Source organism: Hyla sarda, chromosome 2 (genome assembly GCF_029499605.1).
Source record: "Hyla sarda isolate aHylSar1 chromosome 2, aHylSar1.hap1, whole genome shotgun sequence".
Lineage (NCBI taxonomy): Eukaryota > Metazoa > Chordata > Amphibia > Anura > Hylidae > Hyla > Hyla sarda.
In genome coordinates, this window is record NC_079190.1 from 32564952 (window position 1) to 32585827 (window position 20876).

The following is a 20876-nucleotide window of genomic DNA, read 5'->3' on the forward strand; positions in this document are numbered from 1 at the left end:
CAGGACAGGGGACAAGTGACTGATAGCGATGGGTCCTACCTCTGGGACCCTATGTAATCTCCAGTAAGGGGCCCCAAATGCCCCCTGCTGTGCAAAGCGCTGGGTCAGCCTATGGCAGCGCCAGAGATACACGAGCATGGAGTCCTTGCTGTCCACCACTCCAGCCCCATTCCGGAAATCGCAGGGGGATGAAGGGGGGGTCCCGGAGGTCTGACCGCGATCAGACACATATCCCCTGTCCTGTAGATAGGAGGATACCTCTTTTAAACCGGAGTATTCAATCAATAGTACTATTCAGGTCCGCTGAAGACATCTTCCCACCCCATGCAGTTTGGGTTGTGAGTGGGGTTAAACATTCACCAAACAATCCTATCAGTGATGAATTGATGACTGGAGACAATAGTCCTTAGGGTGTACACTAGAACCCTGTGCGGGACTGTTTTCTTAATCCCACTTCCGCTGGATTTGTGACCACTCCCACCCGCTCCCGCAAGGTGTGTCTCCCACCCTGCCTGCTCTTGCTACCATTTTGTCAGAGCTTTTAGCAATAATTCCCCTTTCGTGCTATTTCTTTACACCCTTGTGCCATTTCATCAGCCCCCTGTGGCATTTAAGAGGTTTGTGGGACTGTGCAGGATTTTGCCGACCTGTTGTATGTGCTGTGACCACCCGCATATAGCTAAGAACCGCCTGCTCCCGCAAGTTTGATATCTGGTCCTGCAGGACTGGCAGGATGCCAGTTTCATTGCAGTCCTCTAGTTCACATTGCGTTTTCCCTTTATGTCACAGGTATCCATTGGCATGCTGCCGACGTATACTGTGGTGGAGAGCATCGGGTGAAACTTTCAGTCTGTTTTCCCCTGGTATGCGCAATTTTAGCCGGACTCAATAGCTTGGTCTCCTGCACTCTTGGGTCCTGTTAAATTAGCTTATATGGCCTGAATGGAGTCACTAGGTGGCATTGAAATTAAAGCGGTACTCCGCTGGAAAACATTATTTTTTTTTTTTTATCAACTGGTACCAGAAATTTAAACAGATTTGTACATTACTTCTCTTTAAAAATCTTAATCCTTCCAGTACTTATCAGCTGCTGTATACTACAGAGGAAGTTCTTTTCTGTCACGACCACAGTGCTCTCTGCTGACACCTCTGTCCATGTCAGGAACTGTCCAGAGTAGGAGCAAATGCCCATAGCAAACCTCTCCTGCTCTGGACAGTTCCTGACATGGACAGAGGTGTCAGCAGAGAGCACTGTGGTCAGACAGAAAGGAAATTCAAAAAAAGAAAAGAACTTCCTGTGGAGCATACAGCAGCTAATAAGTACTGGAAGGATTAAGATTTTTTAAACAGAAGTAATTTACAAATCTGTTTAACTGTCTGGCACCAGTTGATTTAAAAAAATGGTTTTCCACCTGAGCAATGGCACCCGCCGCTCTCCGCCACAGTATACGCCAGCATTCATTTCTTGGCGGGATGCCAATGGATACCTGTGACGGAAAGTGAAAATGTGGTGTGAACCCTGCCATAGGCAAAGAATTGCTTGCTCACCCATAAATACCACAGCATACATCAGATGTCTGACACAAGATTCAGTACCTGTGTTGCTTTATACTTCAGAAATTCTCTAAGAATAATGATAAAAGGAGATTAAAATTCTAACCCTGGCGCCATCACCAAAGAAAAAAAAAAAAACTCCGCCAGAAAATATAACTCTTTCATCTAAAAGTCTCAAGAAGAGGAAAAGACCACATAAATATAGATGATGTTTATTATCTTGAAGAGTGTTTGAGAATGAAATTGATTTTACCTTCAGAGTGACACTGTATCTTACTATATCATAGAGGGAAATGGGAACTAAATATCTGCAGGGTGGCAGGCTTCTACTCACTGATCTTTCCTACACTGTGACCTGTTCTCCATACAATGACATGCTGCCCCATGGGGCAAATATTGGGTGCGGGCACCATCTTGTCTTGTGTTGAAAGGAGAAAAAAATAGGAGAAAGACTTTAAACACTGACATTAAAATCTTATCTGTTTTAATTAAAACATAAAAATACATAAATGACAGTCCTGCAATGCCCATGGCTTGTAAGGAAGGAACAAACTTTGCATAAATCAAAAGTACAAGCGAATATAAAAAACGATATATCTTAGACAAAAATGCTTCTTACTTCTGTTATCAAGCTTCCCTTTCCCCCTCCCCTCCTGCTGCTCAAATATTTTCTTAAAATCAGCTCAGCTTTGTCCTGTGTCTGCAAGACAATCAATACAAGCCTGAGGAGGGGAGAAGATGGAGCTCCGCCCACAAGCTCTGGGAGAACTGCAAATTATAGATGAAGTCTGCAGAGCAGAAATCTGCTGAAAATTGTCATATACACGTATAATGGCTAGAAATAGTGCAGCCCCTCGTGAACACACAGGGCAGCTCATACTGAGAAGTCACCTGAAATAACAGGTACGCTTTAAACAACACAGACCTGAGATTCCTCTTTTATTGGCTAGTGGGAGCACTTCGGGTTAAGAAGCAGTTCCTAGGATTGTTAATTTACTAAACAGTGTGCAAAAGGGTCGATAGTGTGGGTATAGGCAGCACTATTGCTCTCTGTTAAGGCACTGGGCCCTGAGGCTTTTTGTTATGGTATGGGGCACTGTAGTTCTCTGTGGGTACAGAACACTGTGGCTCTCTGTTTAGGTATGGGGCACTGTGGCTCTCTGTAGGTATGGGGCACTGTAGTTCTCTGGGTACAGGACACTGTGGCTCTCTGTTTAGATATGGGGCACTGTGGCTCTCTGTTTAGGTATGGGGCACTGTGGCTCTCTGTAGGTATGGGGCACTGTAGTTCTCTGTTTAGATATGGGGCACTGTGGCTCTCTGTTTAGGTATGGGGCACTGTGGCTCTCTGTAGGTATGGGGCACTGTGGCTCTCTGTTTAGGTATGGGGCACTGTGGCTCTCTGTAGGTATGGGGCACTGTGGCTCTCTGTTTAGGTATGGGGCACTGTGGCTCTCTGTAGGTATGGGGCACTGTGGCTCTCTGTAGGTATGGGGCACTGTGGCTCTCTGTTTAGGTATGGGGCACTGTGACTCTGTTTAGGTATAGGGCACTGTGGCTCTCTGTAGGTATGGGGCACTGTGGCTCTCTGTAGGTACAGGACACTGTGGCTCTCTGTTTAGGTATGGGGCACTGTGGCTCTCTGTAGGTATGGGGCACTGTGTCTCTCTGTAGGTATGGGGCACTGTGTCTCTCTGTAGGTACGGGGCACTGTGTCTTTCTGTAGGTACAGGGCACTGTGTTTTTCTGTAGGTACGGGGCACTGTGTTTTTCTGTAGGTACGGGGGACTGTGTTTTTCTGTAGGTACGGGGCACTGTGTTTTTCTGTAGGTACGGGGCACTGTGTTTTTCTGTAGGTACAGGGCACTGTGTTTTTCTGTAGGTACGGGGGACTGTGTTTTTCTGTAGGTACGGGGCACTGTGTTTTTCTGTAGGTACGGGGGACTGTGTTTTTCTGTAGGTACGGGGGACTGTGTTTTTCTGTAGGTACAAGGCACTGTGGCTCTATTAGGTACGGGGCATTGTGTTTTTCTGTAGGTACAAGGCACTGTGACTCTATTAGGTACGGGGCACTGTGGCTCTCTGTAGGTACGGGGCAATGTGGCTTTTGCCTATATGAACCCTATAACTAACACTGTTATTGCTTATGATGGGATGCTGTAGATGTCCATTGTTACCAAGATTTTAAAAGCCAAAATTTTTAGCCCTGCCTTCGAGAACACCCAAATACCCATTTTAGGGTGATGTTTACCTAAACCCTTCCTCTTTTGTGATTTGCAGGATTGTCCCTGCAAAATCCGGACTGTTGCAAGTACAGGTGTCACTGTTTGGAGGTACTGGTGCTGAAACTGTTGTGGGCACACTGTTGCAGTTATGGACATTGGCCCTCATTTACTATTGCAAACCCGACATGTTTTGTTGGGTTGTGCCCCAGAATGTGCGCCAGAATTGAAAAAAAAAACCCGACTAACTCTCCATTTTACGGAGAAAACCCAAAAAAGGGGCATGGCCGTTGGGGGAAGGGGACGTGGTCACCAAAAAGGGGCATGTTCCTGACATTTTCACAAAAAGCTAACATATTTACTAAGGAAAACCAGACAGATCAGAGCAGGTGTAAAAAAAAAAAGCAAAATGTAAGGAAACCCTAAATACCGTGGAAAACCCACAAAGAAACCTACACAACACTTACATTAGTAAATCAGGGCCATTGTGTCTCTATCCATTTTGCTAGTATTGTAAATGACACATATATGACACCAGTATTATATGTCTATGTATAGTAAATATAATTTATAATTAATAAATATGTATAATACATATCATTTATAAATAATTAATTAATAAATAGGTATAATAAATATAATTTATAATTAATAATTACCGTATGTATAATAAATCTAAATTTAAAAACAAACTAAAATTATAAATACATTTACAATAAAGTTTTTTTTCTTCCTGTAGTTGTGCTTTGTGGCTTTATTTGATGTATCTCTCGGCCTGTATTTGTTCTAGTATTGTTTTCGTTATCTGTTTGTTCTGAAGGACATATTTTTTGACTAGTTTATATATCATTCTTCTTTAAGGTGCCCAAGGAAAACGTCTGGAAAGGGAAATTGCTTCTCATTTCTGTGAACCCTTCTCATAATATCGTATTTATTTCGAGAGACTTGTCTACACTTTAATACAACCATTCATCTCTTTAGAGCAGCTTCCTTGGGTCATATATTTTTTCCTCATTCAGAGGGCTTGTTTTTTTGGAGGAAGACTCCAGCGGCCATAAATAAGCGCTGTCAGGTACTGGGGCCGGGGGCTCGCCATAGGTATAATATGCTCTTCATTGATTAATAGTGCTCTCCGTGTTGCCGCAGTTCACACAAGATTGAAGAAAATGTTCTTTAAGTCTGCAGTTTTTTTTGTCTGAAATCACAGTTCACTAGTGTGTGTCCTTTTACTAGTGTGGAGATGGGCTCCGAACAGACAGATACAGATTAGGTAGTGGTCCTATCTTACCAAGCAAAATGGATGAAAAACTTAAAGGGGTTCTACCCTGAAAAACATTTTTTTTTATTAACTGGTGCCAGAAAGTTTAACAGATTTGTAAATTACTTTTATTTAAAAAACTTAATCCTTCCAGTACTTCCAGCTGCTGTTTGCTCCACAAGTTGTGTAGTTATTTCCAGTCTGACCACAGTGCTCTCTGCTGACACCTCTGTCCATGTCAGGAACTGTCCAGAGTAGGAGCAAATCCCCATAGCAAACCTCTCCTTCTCCGGACAGTTCCTAAAATGGACAGAGGTGTCAGCAGAGAGCACTGTGGTCAGACAGAAAGGAAATTCAAAAAGAAAAGAACTTCGTCTGTAGCATACAGCAGCTGATTAGTACCGGAAGGATTAAGATTTTTTAATAGAAGTAATTTACAAATCTGTTTTACTTTCTGGCACCAGTTGATTTAAAAAAAATATTTTCCAGGGGAGTACCCCTTTAAGAGCTTGATGTATAAAGGATAATGTGGGCTTTTCATTCTAGAACAGTGTTTTCCAAACAGTGTGTCTCCAGCTGTTTCAAAACTGCATTTCCAAGCATGCCCGGACAGTCGAAGGCGGTTGAAAATGAAGAGAACCAGAAATAGAAAAAATAGAAACAGATTTAGACAAAAATCGACCTAATCGGTAAAGGGGGACCACCTCCCATACACATTATATCAGTATTTCCCCACAAGTTTGCCTCCAGCTGTTGCAAAACTACGACTCCCAGCATGTCCGGACAGCCGAATGCTGGGAGTTGTAGTTTTGCTACAGCTGAAGAGACACTGTTTGGAAAACACTTTTCTAGAATGAATTTATAAAAAAAAAAGAACATTTTGTACTATTATAAAACACTTTATGGATGCTGGGCGCCTGCTCTCGATCTATGAAGGAGCTGAGCGTGCGCCATGGCGGGATGGTCCCGGCTGCTATCACCAATCTGGGCATTAACTGTTTAGTCGTCTAGGCGTCTAAAATGCGACCTGTCCGATCGGCGCTCCCATGATGCAGGAAGCCATGGCAGCCTGTAGCAATGGAGTAGAGCCCTGCATCGGGATTGGGATCCTTCAGGGCCCACGGGATCCAATAAAAAACTTGTGGACAGTAATGAGGTTTTTGCGGGCGGGAGCAGAAGGTCACAGATCATACAGCGGATTCTGCAAATTCTCGCAAACTTCTGAAATGCCACAGGTGGCTGATGAAATGGCATGGTGATAAAATAGCTCAGGGAGGTAATGAAATGGCACAGAGGGTACTAGCTCCAAAAGCTGTGACAAAATGTTTGCGGGAGTGGGTGGGATTGGAACACACACCTTGCTGGAACGGGCGGTAATGGTCAAAAATCTAGCGGGTTTAAGAAACAGTCTTGCGCAGGGTTTTACAATGGAGCATCGATAACACTGATCAGTGCTGTGCTATAGCACAGCACTGATCAGTGTATGCAATCTAAAAATTGCATGTAAATAAAAAAATTAAAAAAAGGTTAATAAATGTTTTTTAAATAAAATAATCTAAACAAACATGAACCTATGTTGTATCAGCGGATGCGTAAATGCCTGAACTATTAAAAGATAACATTAATTAAACCGCATATTCCGTGGTGTAAAAGTAAAAACAATACTAAAGTCCAGAAATGCATATTTTTGGTCACTTTTTTGGCCACAGATTCTTTATAAAAAGCGATCAAAAAGTCCCATCAAAACAAAAACGGTGCCAATAAAAACTACAGATCATGGCACAAAAAATGAGCCCGCATACAACTCTGTATACAGAAAATATGTTAATGGAGTCAGAAGAAGACAAAGTTAAACAGATTTGTAAATTTCTTCTATAAAAAAATCTTAATCCTTCCAGTACTTATCAGCTGCTATATACTACATAGGAAGTTCTTTTCTTATTGAATTTCCTTTCTGGCTGACCAAAGTGGTCTCTGCTTACACCTCTGTCCATGTCAGGAACTGTCCAGTGCAGGAGAGGTTTGCTATAGGGATTTGCTCCTACTCTGGACAGTTCCTGATAAAGGCAGAGGTGTCAGCAGAGAGCACTCTGGTCAGACTGGAAAGAACAACTCAACTTCTGTAGTATACAGCATCTGATAAGTACTGGAAGGATAGAGATTTTTTAATAGAAGTCATTTACAAATCTGTTTAACTTTCTGGCACCATTTGATATGATTTTTTTCCCCACAGGAGTACCCCTTTAACCCCTTAAGGACCAAGCCCATTTTCACCTTAAGGACCGGCCAATTTTATTTTAGCATTTTAGTTTTTTCCTCCTCGCCTTCTAAAATCCATAACTACCTTACATTTCCATCTACAGACCCATAGAAGGGCTTGTTTTTTGCATGACCAATTGTACTCTGTAATGAAACCCCTCATTTTACCATAAAATGTACGGCGAACCCCCCCCAAAAAAATTTTAGGGAGTAAATTTTTGGAGGGTTTTGTTTTCACACTATACACTTTACGGTAAAAATGACATGTGTTCTTTATTCTGTGGGTCAATACGATTAAAATGATACCCATGGCAGATACTTTTATATTTTTGTACCGCTTAAAAAAAATCTAAAACTTTTTGTACAAAATCAGTAATCTAAAATCGCCCTATTTTGACCACCTATAACTTTTTCATTTTTCCGTATATAGGGCGGTATGAGGGCTCATTTTTTGCGCTGTTATCTGTACTTTTTATCGATACCACATTTACATATATAAAACTTTTAGATAATTTTTTATAAATTTTTTAAATAAAACGTGACAAAACAGCTGCATTTTTGGACGTTTACATTTTTTTACGTTTACGCCATTCACCTTACGGGATAATTAACATTATATTTTAATAGTACGGACATTTACGCATGCTGCGATACCATATATGTTTATAAAAAAATAAATTTTACGCTTTTTGGGGGGAAAATGGGAAAACGGACAATTTTCATTTTTATTGGGGGAGGGGATTTTTCACATTTTTTTTACTTTTTATTTTTATATTTTTCAACTTTTATTTTACACTTTTTATGTCCCCATAGGGGACTATCTATAGCAATCCTTTGATTGCTAATACTATTCAGTGCTATGCATAGGACACAGCACTGCTCAGTATTATCGGTGATCTTCTGCTCTGGTCTGCTCGATCTCAGACCAGAGCAGAAGACCCCGAGAGACGGCCGGAGCCAGGTGAGGGGACCTCCGGCTGCCATTCTGGATGATCGGATTGCCGCGCCGCGGATGATCGGATGCTCGCGGTCATACACAGGACGTAAATGTACGTCCTGGTGCGGGAAGTCCCACCAAACCAGGACGTACATTTATGTCCGTGGTCGTTAAGGGGTTAAGCATACAGTCATGGGTGTAAATGTTGGCACCCCTGAAATTTTTCAAGAAAAGGAAGTATTTCTCAAAGAAAAGGATTGCAGTAACACGTTTTGCTATACACATGTTTATTCCCTGTTTGTATTTTGTGTACTTAATATTTGGTTGCACACCCTTTGGAAAAAATAACTGAAATCAGTGGCTTCCTATAACCATCAATAAGCTTCTTACACCTCTCAGCCGGAATGTTGGACCACTCTTCCTTTACAAACTGCTGCAGGTCTCTCTTATTGGAAGGCACCTTTTCTCAACAGTAATTTTAAGATCTCTCCACAGGTGTTCAATGGGATTTAGATCTGGACTCATTGCTGCCACTTCAGAACTCTACAGCACTTTGTTTCCATCCATTTCTGGGGGCTTTTGACGTATGTTTGGGGTCATTGTCCTGCTGGAAGACCCAAGATCTCAGATGCAAACCCAGCTTTCTGACACTGGGCTGTACAGTGCGACCCAAAATCCGTTGGTAATCCTCAGATTTCATTGTGCCTTGTACACATTCAAGGCACCCAGTGCAGAGGCAGCAAAACAACCCAAAACATCATTGACCCTCCACCATATTTCACTGTAGATACTGTGTTAATTTCTTTGTAGGCCTCATTCCGTTTTCGGTAAACAGTAGAATGATGGGCTTTACCAAAAAGCTCTATCTTGGTCTCATCTGTCCACAAGACGTTTTCCCAGAAGGATTTTGGTTACTCAAGTATATTTTGGCAAAATGTAGTCTTGCTTTTTTATGTCTCTGTGTCAGCAGTGGGGTCCTCCTCGGTCTCCTGCCATAGTGTTTAATTTCATTTAAATGTCGACAGATAGTTTGTGCTGACACTGATGCTCCCTGAGCATGCAGGACAGCTTGAATATCTTTGGAACTTGTTTGGGGCTGCTTATCCACCATCTGGACTATCCTGCGTTGACACCTTTCATCAATTTTTCTCTTCTGTCCACGCCCAGGGAGATTAGCTATAGTGCCATGGGTTGCAAACTTCTTGATAATGTCCACTGTTGTGGACAAACAGTAACCTTGAGATGGACTTGTAACCTTGAGATTGTTGATATTTTTCCACAATTTTGGTTCTCAAGTCCTCAGACAGTTCTCTTCTCCTCTTTCTGTTGTCCATGCTTAGTGTGGCACACACAGACACACAACTTCTCTCCTTTTTATCTGCTTTCAGGTGTGATTTTTTTATTGCCCACACCTGTTACTTGCACCAGGTGAGTTTAAAGGAGCATCACATGCTTGAAACAATCTTATATTTACACAATTTTGAAAGGGTGCCAATAATTATGTCCAGACCATTTGTGGAGTTTGGTGACATTATGACCAATTAGCTTTTTTTCCTCCAATTTTTTGGTTTAGTTCCAATACACACAAAGGGAATAAACATGTGTATAGCAAAATGTGTTACTGCAATCCTTTCTGTGAGAAATTCTTCATTCATTTTCTTGAAAAATTTCAGGGGTGCGAACATTTATGGCCATGACTATACTCATTTTCGTACAAAAAGTAAAACATTTTTTTTTTAAATAGTAAAACAAAATAAAACCTATATAAATTATGCATTATTGTAACCATATGGACCTAAAGAATAAGGATACCTGTCATTATTACCGGAAAGTGCACTGGGTAGAAATGGAAGCCCACTACAGTTACAAAATGGCCTTTTTGTTTAAATCGCTCCCGATGTAGGCAACCTCCGTGCGCCTATACAGAGACTCTCTGCCTCTAGCAGTGCATAGGCGCGCCGAGATGGCAGACATTGGGGGCGAGCGAGTGCTTGCTTTGAGAATTCAAGTCGGCACACATGAAGAAGATAAGGGGAGTATGCGCTGAGACCTGTGTGCCATTCACTGGTGTATTGGGGATAGGCTTGGTGGCCGCAGGGTATAGTGAACCCCTGGCCACGGCTATCCAACTGTTGGTGGCTGCACAGAAATGCATTTTTGGGGGTCATAAAAGCTGCAATTAAAACGATAAAAGTAATGTTGAATACATAATATACGCACAATACACACACAAGGGGAAATTTACCAAAACCGGTCCAGAGGAAAAGTTGCTGAGTTGCCCATAGCAACCAATCAGATCGCTTCTTTCATTTTCAGAGGCCTTTTCAAAAAGGAAAGAAGTAATCTGATTGGTTGCTATTGGCAACTCAGCAACTTTATGTTTTGATAAATCTCCCCCACTGTGGTTAGGTGATATGGCCCAAACTTCATGACAGTTGCACTTTAACCCCTTAAGGACCAGGCCATTTTACACCTTAGGACCAGAGCGTTTTTTGAACATCTGACCACTGTCACTTTAAGCATTAATAACTCTAAGACGCTTTTACCTATCATTCTGATTCCAAGATTGTTTTTTCGTGACATATTCTACTTTATGTTATTGGTAAAATTTTGTCGATACTTGCATCGTTTCTTAGTGAAAAATTCCCAAATTTTATGAAAAAATTGAAAATTTTGCATTTTTCTAACTTTGAAGCTCTTTGCTTGTAAGGAAAATGGATATTCCAAATAATTATTTTTTTTTATTCACATATACAATATGTCTACTTTATGTTTCCATCATAAAATTTACGATTTTTTACTTTTGGAAGACACCAGAGGGCTTCAAAGTTCAGCAGCAATTTTCCAATTTTTCACAAAATTTCCAAAATCACAATTTTTCAGGAACCAGTTCAGGTTTGAAGTGGATTTGAAGGGTCTTCATATTAGAAATACCCCATAAATGACCCCATTATAAAAACTGCACCCCCCAAAGTATTCAAAATGACATTCAGTCAGCGTTTTAACCCTTTAGGTGTTTCACAGGAATAGCAGCAAAGTGAAGGAGAAAATTCACAATCTTCATTTTTTACACTTGCATGTTCTTGTAGACCCAATTTTTGAATTTTTACAAGAGGTAAAAGGAGAAAATGTATACTTATATTTGTAGCCCAATTTCTCTCGAGTAAGCACATACCTCATATGTCTATGTAAAGTGTTCGGCGGGCACAGTAGAGGGCTCAGAAGCGAAGGAGCGACGAGGGGATTTTGGAGAGTACGTTTTTCTGAAATGGTTTTTGGGGGGCATGTTGCATTTAGGAAGCCCCTATGGTGCCAGAACAGGAAAAAATACCCACATGGCATACCATTTTGGAAACTAGACCCCTTGAGGAACGTAACAAGGAATAAAGTGAGCCTTAATACCCCACAGGTGTTTCACGACTTTTGCATATGTAAAAAAAAAAAAAAAATTTCACTAAAATGTGTGTTTCCCCCCCAAATTTCACATTTTTGCAAGGGTTAATAGCAGAAAATACCCCCCAAAATTTGTAACTCCATCTCTTCTGAGTATGGAGGTACCCTATAAATTGACCTGAAGCGCACTACAGGCAAACTACAATGCTCAGAAAAGAGGGAGTCATATTTGGCTTTTTGAGAGCAAATTTTGCTCGGGGGGCATGTCGCATTTAGGAAGCCCCTATGGTGCCAGGACAGAAAAATAACCCCCACATGGCATATCATTTTGGAAACTAAACCCCTTGAGGAACGTAACAAGGGGTACAGTGAGCATTTACCCCCCACTGGTGTCTGTCAGATCTTTGGAACAGTGGGCTGTACAAAATCTTTTATTTGCGCAGCCCACTGTTCCAAAGATCTGTCAGACACCAGTGGGGGATAAATTCTCACTGCACCCCTCATTACATTCCGTGAGGGGTGTAGTTTCCGAAATGGGGTCACATGTGAGGTTTTGTTTTTTTTGCGTTTGTCAAAACCGCTGTAACAATCAGCCACCCCTGTGCAAATCACCTCAAATGTACATGGTGCACTCTCCCTTCTGGGCCTTGTTGTGCGCCCCCAGGACACTTTGCGCCCACATATGTGGTATCTCCGTAGTCGGGAGAAATTGCATTACAAATTTTGGGGGGCGTTTTTCCCTTTTACCTCTTGTCAAAATGAAAAGTATAGGGCAACACCAGCATGTTAGTGTAAAAAAAATTTTTTTTTACACTAACATGCTGGTGTAGACCCCCAACTTCACCTTTTCATGAGGGGTGAAAGGAGAAAAAGCCCCCCAAAATTTGTTAAGAAATTTCTCCCGAGTACGGCGATACCCCATATGTGGCCCTAAACTGTTGCCTTGAAATACGACAGGGCTCCAAAGTGAGAGCGCCATGCGCATTTGAGGCCTAAATTAGGGACTTGCATAGGGGTGGACATAGGGGTATTCTACGCCAGTGATTCCCAAACAGGGTGCCTCCAGCTGTTGCAAAACTCCCAGCATGCTTGGACAGTCAACGGCTGTCCGGCAATACTGGGAGTTGTTGTTTTGCAACAGCTGGAGGCTCCATTTTGGAAACTGTGGCGTACCAAACGCTTTCATTTTTATTGGGGAGGGGAGGGGGGCTGTGTAGGGGTATGTGTATATGTAGTGTTTTTTTACTTTTTATTTTATTTTGTGTTAGTGTAGTGTAGTGTTTTTAGGGTACAGTCACATGGGCGGGGGATTACAGCGAGTTTGAGCTGCCGCGCAAAATTTGCTGCATCGCAAACTTGCAGCCTGAAACTCACTGTAAGCCCCCTGCCCATGTGAATGTATCCTGTACATTCACAGTGGGGGGGGGGACCTCCAGCTGTTGCAAAACTACAACTCCCAGCATGCACAGTCCATCAGTGCATGTTGGTAGTTATAGTTTTGCAACAGCTGGAGGCACACGGGTTGGGAAACACTGAGTTAGGAAACAGACAATGTTTCCCAACCAGTGTGCCTCCTGTTGTTGCAAAACCACAACTCCCAGCATTCTCAGGCATGCTGGGAGTAGTAGTTCGGCAACATCTTTAGAGCTAGATGTTGCCGAACTACAACTCCCAGCATGCTTGGAGTTGTAGTTTTGCAACATCTGGAGGACTACAGTTTGCAGACCACTAATACAGTGGTTCCCAATCTGTGCCCTTCCAGATGTTGCAAAACTACAACTCCCAGTATGCCAAAACTGTCCAGGCATGCTGGGAGTTGTAGTTCTGCAACATCTGAAGGGCCAGATGTTGCAGAACTACAACTCCCAGCATGCCTGGACAGTAAGGGCATGCTGAGGATGTGTAGTTTTGCAACATCTGGAAGGGCACAGTGGTCTCCAAACTGTGGACCTCCAGATGTTGCAAAACTGCAACTCCCAGCATGCCCAGACGCCAAGGGCTGTCTGGGCATGCTGGGAGTTGTAGTTTACAGGGTCCCTTTACAGCAATTGTTACGCGAGCGCTCCGGGTCCCCGTTCCTCCCCGGAGCGCTCGCCTCATCCTCGTTGCTGCAGCGCCCCGGTCAGATCCACTGACCGGGTGCGCTGCGGTCCCGCCTCCAGCCGGGATGCGATTCGCGATGCGGGTGGCGCCCGCTCGCGATGCGCACCCCGGCCCCCGTACCTGACTCGCTCTCCGTCGGTCCTGTCCCGGCGCGCGCGGCCCCGCTCCCTAGGGCGCGCGCGCGCCGGGTCTCTGCGATTTAAAGGGCCAGTGCACCTATGATGGTGCCTGGCCCAATCTTCCAATTAGCTTAATTAGCTTCCACCTGTGCACTTCCCTATATCACCTCACTTCCCCTGCACTCCCTTGCCGGATCTTGTTGCACTTGTGCCTAGTGAAAGCGTTCCCTTGTTTGTTCCTAGCCCGTGTTCCTGACCTCCTGCCGTTGCCCCTGACTACGATCCTTGCCGCCTGCCCCCGACCTTCTGCTACGTCCGACCTTGCTTCTGCCTACTCCCTTGTACCTCGCCTATCTTCAGCAGTCAGAGAGGTGAGCCGTTGCTAGTGGATACGACCTGGTCACTACCGCCGCAGCAAGACCATCCCGCTTTGCGGCGGGCTCTGGTGAAAACCTGTAGTGGCTTAGAACCGGTCCACTAGCGCGGTCCTCGCCATCCCTCTCTGGCACAGAGGATCCACTACCTGCCAGCCGGCATCGTGACAGTAGATCCGGCCATGGATCCCGCTGAAGTTCCTCTGCCAGTTGTCACCGACCTCCCTACACTGGTCGCCCAGCAAGCCCTAAAGATCGCCCAACGAAATCAACAGCTGGCATACTTGACCTCCGTGACACTGCATCTTCAGTCACAGATACAGCAAATTCAGTCACAGCTACAGCTGCAACAACCATCTCCTCCGCCGGCTCCTGCAACTCCTCCGCAGCAACCGGCCGCTCCTAACCCCTGCTTGTCCCTGCCGGACAAATTTGATGGGCTCCGCAATGATCCTGCCACAGCCACAGTCCAGTCCTACTTCGCTGAGGTCCGTGGTGTCTTCGAGGAGCCTGCCCGAGCCTCTTCTGCCAAGACTGCCCTGCTGAACCTGGTCCAGGGTGTTTCTTCCGTTGGCGAGTACGCCATTCAGTTCCGTGCTCTTGCTTCCGAGTTGTCCTGGAATAGTGAGATTCTCTGCGCGACCTTTAAAAAAGGCCTATCCAGCAACATTAAAGATGTTCTGGCCGCACGAGAAACTCCTGTTAACCTGCATGAACTCATTCATCTTGCCACTCGCATTGACATGCGTTCTTCCGGATGGCGTCTGGAGCTCCGCCTGGATATGGACTTTGTTCGCACGAGGCGTTTTTTCTCCCCGGCTCCTCTCTCCTCTGGTCCTCTGCAATCCGTTCCTGTGCTTCCCGCCGCGGAGGCTATGCAAGTTGACCGGTCTCGCTTGACACCTCAAGAGAGGACACGACGCCGCATGGAGAATCTTTGCCTGTACTATGCCGGTACCGAACACTTCCTGAAGGATTGTCCTATCCGTCCTCCCCGCCTGGAAAGACGTACGCTGACTCCGCACAAAGGTGACACAGTTCTTGATGTCAACTCTGCTTCTCCACGCCTTACTGTGCCTGTGCGGATATCTGCCTCTACCTTCTCCTTCTCTACTATGGTCTTCTTGGATTCCGGATCTGCAGGAAAAATTTTTTTGGCCTCTCTTATCAACAGGTTCTACGTCCCTGTGACCAGTCTCGCCAGACCCCTCTACATCTATTGTATTAACAATGAAAGATTGGACTGTCTCATGCGTTTCCGCACAGAACCCCTCCTAATGTGCATCGGACCTCATCACGGAAAAATTGACTTTTTTTTCCTCAGGTTCTTTGGCCCCAAGAAGAGGGGGAGACCCAAGGGGGGGGGTACTGTTACGCCGAGCGCTCCGGGTCCCCGTTCCTCCCCGGAGCGCTCGCCTCATCCTCGTTGCTGCAGCGCCCCGGTCAGATCCACTGACCGGGTGCGCTGCGGTCCCGCCTCCAGCCGGGATGCGATTCGCGATGCGGGTGGCGCCCGCTCGCGATGCGCACCCCGGCCCCCGTACCTGACTCGCTCTCCGTCGGTCCTGTCCCGGCGCGCGCGGCCCCGCTCCCTAGGGCGCGCGCGCGCCGGGTCTCTGCGATTTAAAGGGCCAGTGCACCTATCATGGTGCCTGGCCCAATCTTCCAATTAGCTTAATTGGCTTCCACCTGTGCACTTCCCTATATCACCTCACTTCCCCTGCACTCCCTTGCCGGATCTTGTTGCACTTGTGCCTAGTGAAAGCGTTCCCTTGTTTGTTCCTAGCCCGTGTTCCTGACCTCCTGCCGTTGCCCCTGACTACGATCCTTGCCGCCTGCCCCCGACCTTCTGCTACGTCCGACCTTGCTTCTGCCTACTCCCTTGTACCTCGCCTATCTTCAGCAGTCAGAGAGGTGAGCCGTTGCTAGTGGATACGACCTGGTCACTACCGCCGCAGCAAGACCATCCCGCTTTGCGGCGGGCTCTGGTGAAAACCTGTAGTGGCTTAGAACCGGTCCACTAGCGCGGTCCTCGCCATCCCTCTCTGGCACAGAGGATCCACTACCTGCCAGCCGGCATCGTGACAGCAATGCATGTCGCTTTACGGCGACGTGCATTGCTGTAAAGGGCCCGACCGCGGCTGAAGATCTACTCATCTTCCTCGCCGGGATCCGGGTCTTCAGGGACGAGGTAAGTACCGGGGCCGGTCCCCAGCACTCCCCCGTCCCCCGCCGCGTCCTCCGGTCTTCCTTCCGTCCTCTCCGGACTTCAAGGGGCAGGGCAGGACGGGAGGAAGTAACCGCCCCCCCTCCTGCGATTGGTCGGTTAACTAACCGACAGATCGCAGGGGGATCGGAGGAGGTGGCAGGCTTGCCACCTCGCTCCTAGGCTCCAGCATGGTCCTGGCTGTCTGTGACAGCCGGGATCATGCGAAATTACCGGACGGTCGGGTCCCAGAGACCCGATCAGCCCGGTATCGCCGCAGATCGCAAGGGCGATTTCCCTTGCGATTTGCGGCGATCGCCGACATGGGGGGCCTACATGGCCCCCCTCGGCGTTTGCCCTGGATGCCTGCTGAAGGATTTCAGCAGGCATCCAGTTCCAATCTCTGCCCGGCGAGCGGCAGAGACCGGAAAATGCCATGACGTTGTGGAACGTCATTGGTCCTTAAAGCCCAGGGTGCCATGACGTTCCACAACGTCATTGGTCCTTAAGAGGTTAAAGGGGTTATCCAATAAAAAAAACTTTTTTTTATATATCAACTGGCTCCAGAGAGTTAAACAGATTTGTAAATTACTTCTATTAAAAAATCTAAATCCTTTCAGTACTTATGAGCTTCTGAAGTTAAGGTTGTTCTTTTCCGCCTAACTGCTCTCTGATGACACCTGTCTTGGGAACCGCCCAGTTTAGAAGCAAATCCCCATAGCAAACCTCTTCTAAACTGGGGAGACAAGTGTCATCAGAGAGCACTTAAACAGAAAAGAGCAACCTTAACTTCAGAAACTCATAAGTACTGAAAGGATTAAGATTTTTTAATAGGAGTAATTTACAAATCTGTTTAACTTTGTGGAGCCAGTTGATATATAAAAAAAAAGTTTTTTCCTGGATAACCCCTTTAAGGGCTATAGCTTTTAATGGGTGAGTGGGAAAAAACCAAAGTGCGTAAATAAAAAAATCTCTGCGTCCTTAAAGGAGATCTGTAGTGCTTATAACTTTGGATAGGGGATAAGTTATAGATTGCGAGGGGTCTGAGCGCTGAGGCCCCTCGCGATCTGTATGGGGCCGTGGCAGTCTGGGACTGTGTTGTCCCTAGCAGAAAGCAACGCACGCCCCCTCCATGTATCTCTATGGGGCTCATAGAGGGGGCGTGCCAGCTAGGACAGGACACCCCCTTTCCTGTACATTGCCGCGGCCCTATCTAGGAGATCGCGGGGGTCCCAGCGCTCGGACCCCCGTGATCTATAAGATAGGAGTCAAGTTCTGAGCACTACAAATGCTCTTTAAGGGTTAGGGTATTGGCGAAGTGCATGTCCTTTTTACGATGCATTCAGAAAGTCTTCAGACCCTCTCACCTTTTTGTTATGCTGCAGCCTTGTGCTACAATAAATAATAAAAAATCATTGTACACTCCGCATGCAATATCCCAACAATATTCCTCTAGGAGAATATAAATAACAGGAAATTAGAAATGAAATTATAGCAAATTTATTGAAAAGAACTAAAGATAACATTGCATTGATATATGTATTCATATCTCACATAGCCCAGTGAATCAGATCAGAGACAATAATTGTCCTTCTTCTCTTTTCTGTACTTTTTTTTGCTTATTTTTTAGATAAGTTGTCAGCTGGAGAAGGTCAACATGTCATTGCAGAAAGGGGACGGCGACCTGTACGTAACTTACAAGATTTGGGACTCGCCATCAGACAGACCATGGCTCATGTTAAGGATAAAAAAACAGGTATATACTCACTCACACTATATAAAGGTATATCTAATGTGAAAGAAAGGAACAAAATCATTAAAGAGCATATGTCACAGATTCCACACATACAACCCCCCATAACCTAGCAAGGGTGGGTGTCCCCATTCCAAATATACCTTTTTATGAAATATTGTGTCTTTATTCTATCAAGAACAATGTTTATTCTGTGTCCTACTGGGTCGGAGAGATATGGCAGGGGTCCGCTGTTCCTCTGGGCCGCAAAGCCTCTCTGAACTTAAGGGTCTATTCACACGTACAGTATTCTGCGCAGATTTGATGCGCAGGATTTCAAGCTGTGTTCAGTTTACATTGAGATCTGCAGCAGAAAATCCTGCGCATCAAATCTGTGCAGAATACTGTACGTGTGAATAGACCCTAAAGGGGTATTCCAGTAAAAAAAACATTTTTTTATATATATCAACTGGCTCCAGAAAGTAAACAGATTTGTAAATTACTTCTATTAAAAAAATCTTAATCCTTCCAGTACTTATCAGCTGCTGAAGTTGAGTTGTTCTTTTCTGTCTGACCACAGTGCTCTCTGCTGACATCTCTGTCTGTCTCAGGAACCGTCCAGAGTAGGACAGGCTTGCTATGGGGATTTGCTCCTACTCTGGACAGTTCCTGAGATGAACAGAGGTGTCAGCAGAGAGCACTGTGGTCAGACAGAAAAGAACAACTCAACTTCAGCAGCTCATAAGTACTGGTAGGATTAAGATTTTTTAATAGAAGTCATTTGCAAATCTGTTTAACTTTCTGGAGCCAGTTGATATGAAAAAAATGTTTTTTTACTGGAATACCCCTCCAATCTTGCCGCTCTGATTAACACACAGAGCTCTCCTGAAGACGAGCCCTGTGTGTGTTCTGTCCGCGCAGTCGCTGTAAACTTTACAGACACTAGAGGCAGAGAGGTCTCGTCTTCCCTCTAGTGACTGTCCTCATTGACGGCGCATGTGTGGACAAAACAAAGGGCTCCTGTCGACAGGAAGATTTAGTGTAGAGAGGGGTAGAGGGGAAGAGCCGACCACTAGTCTCCAACCCATTGGGACACAAAATGACCTTTATTTTTGATAGTATAACAACACAAGATTTAATAAAAATGGTATGTTTGGCATGGGAAAACTAACACATGCTAGGACGTGGGGGCAGTTGAACGTGTTGAATCTTTGTGATGGGATTTTCCAACATAGTAATAGGTCTCTGTTGCAATGCTTTGCAGGAGAAAATTTTAGGTTGTACTGGGGTTCTAGAACATAGACCCTGGTCTAGTGCTATGTCATGCCTAATTTCTGTGTTGGAAATACTCCTAATGGACAGAGACATTCTGTCCTACGGATTTGCCATTAGTGGCTTTGACTAAATTATCCATTGGATTATGCTAATAAATATTGACTTTTCAGTATATATATAAACCCTATATAGTATAAAATATTGTAGAAGAATGAGAGCTTGAACTCACCGCTCCTGTAGACTTTATCGTGCGGGCCATCCGTTCCGGCAGGGAGACTTAATTGATGCGGGATGCTCAGAGGCTAACAGCCGTTTTCGCACAGTAGGTGTGTGCTTCTTCCGGCCTCAAGAGGCCGGAAGAAGCACACACCTACTGTGCGAAAACGGCTGTTAGCCTCTGAGCAACCCGCTTCAATGAAGTCTCCCTGCCGGAACGGATCGCCCGCAAGATAAAGTCTACAGGAGCAGTGAGTGCAAGCTCTCATTCTTTTACGATATTTTGGATTTTTGCTTTAGCCTTTGCAGCTTAGCACCCCGCAGTAGCTATCATTCCAGTTACCGGCAGGCTTTTCTGTTCATTAGGTGATTGGCATACGTATATGTTGGATACATTTTAGCAGTCTGACTGTGCTCTCTGAATTTGTCTATACTACTTTGCCTATATAGTATAAGTTGCCCTTATGAAGAGTTAAAGGGGTACTCCGATGCTCACCGTTCAGAACAAAATGTTACAAACACTTAGAGCCGGCATCGGGGGCTTGTGACATCACGGCCCCGCCTCCACAATGCAAGTCTATGGGAGGGGGCCCCCAGCGCCGGCTCCTTAGCAGCGAAGTACCCCTTTAAAACTGGAATTTGGGGTCTGAAGACACTTCTGCAGTCCTTCTGGAAAGGGAGTGAGGAAAGTGCCGGTCTCCAGAGGCTGCACTGACTGCGTAGCCTCTTAACCACCATACAGAATAGGCCATACAGATTCTAGATTGGGAAGAAGGGCCAAAGGGAGTGCAGTAACACATGACTGTAGGATCAGACTACACACAGGATTTGCTTGTAGTCTGTTACTATGGAAACACATATATCTGCATAGAAGTTTTAATCCTAAGACTCTGTGGTGCCGCTCCATTCATTGTCTATGGAGTTGACGGAGATAGCGGAGTACAGCGCTTGGCTTCCTTTGAAAGTACCAAAGACATTAAATGGAGCGGCGGCGCGCATTTGTGATTCGCCCTTCTGTTCTAAATAAAGTAGTCAGGGCCTGTTCTCGAGATTGCAAGGGTCCCAGTGGTTGGATTCCTCCCACGATCTGACACATCTAAGTTCTTTAAACTCTGAATACCCCTTTAAAAGAAGCACTGGGGTTTTTGAGGGTTTCTTTGTCTATATTATGCACTCTCACCTTTACTAGCTGTACTTTGCCATTTCTTTTTTCCTGCACAGCTGCAGC

The 20876-nt window shown here is 45.1% G+C and overlaps 1 protein-coding gene across 5 annotated transcripts in view; it reads left to right on the forward strand.

Annotated features, from left to right (window-relative positions):
* Positions 1-20876, forward strand: part of PIWIL4 (piwi like RNA-mediated gene silencing 4) — a 319725-nt gene that overhangs the window by 113478 nt on the left and 185371 nt on the right. For all 5 annotated transcript variants that reach the window (XM_056561503.1, XM_056561500.1, XM_056561501.1 and 2 more), the window contains one exon: positions 18056-18181. In XM_056561503.1, coding sequence (XP_056417478.1) covers positions 18056-18181 — 126 coding nt within the window. The remainder of the gene's footprint in view (positions 1-18055; positions 18182-20876) is intronic.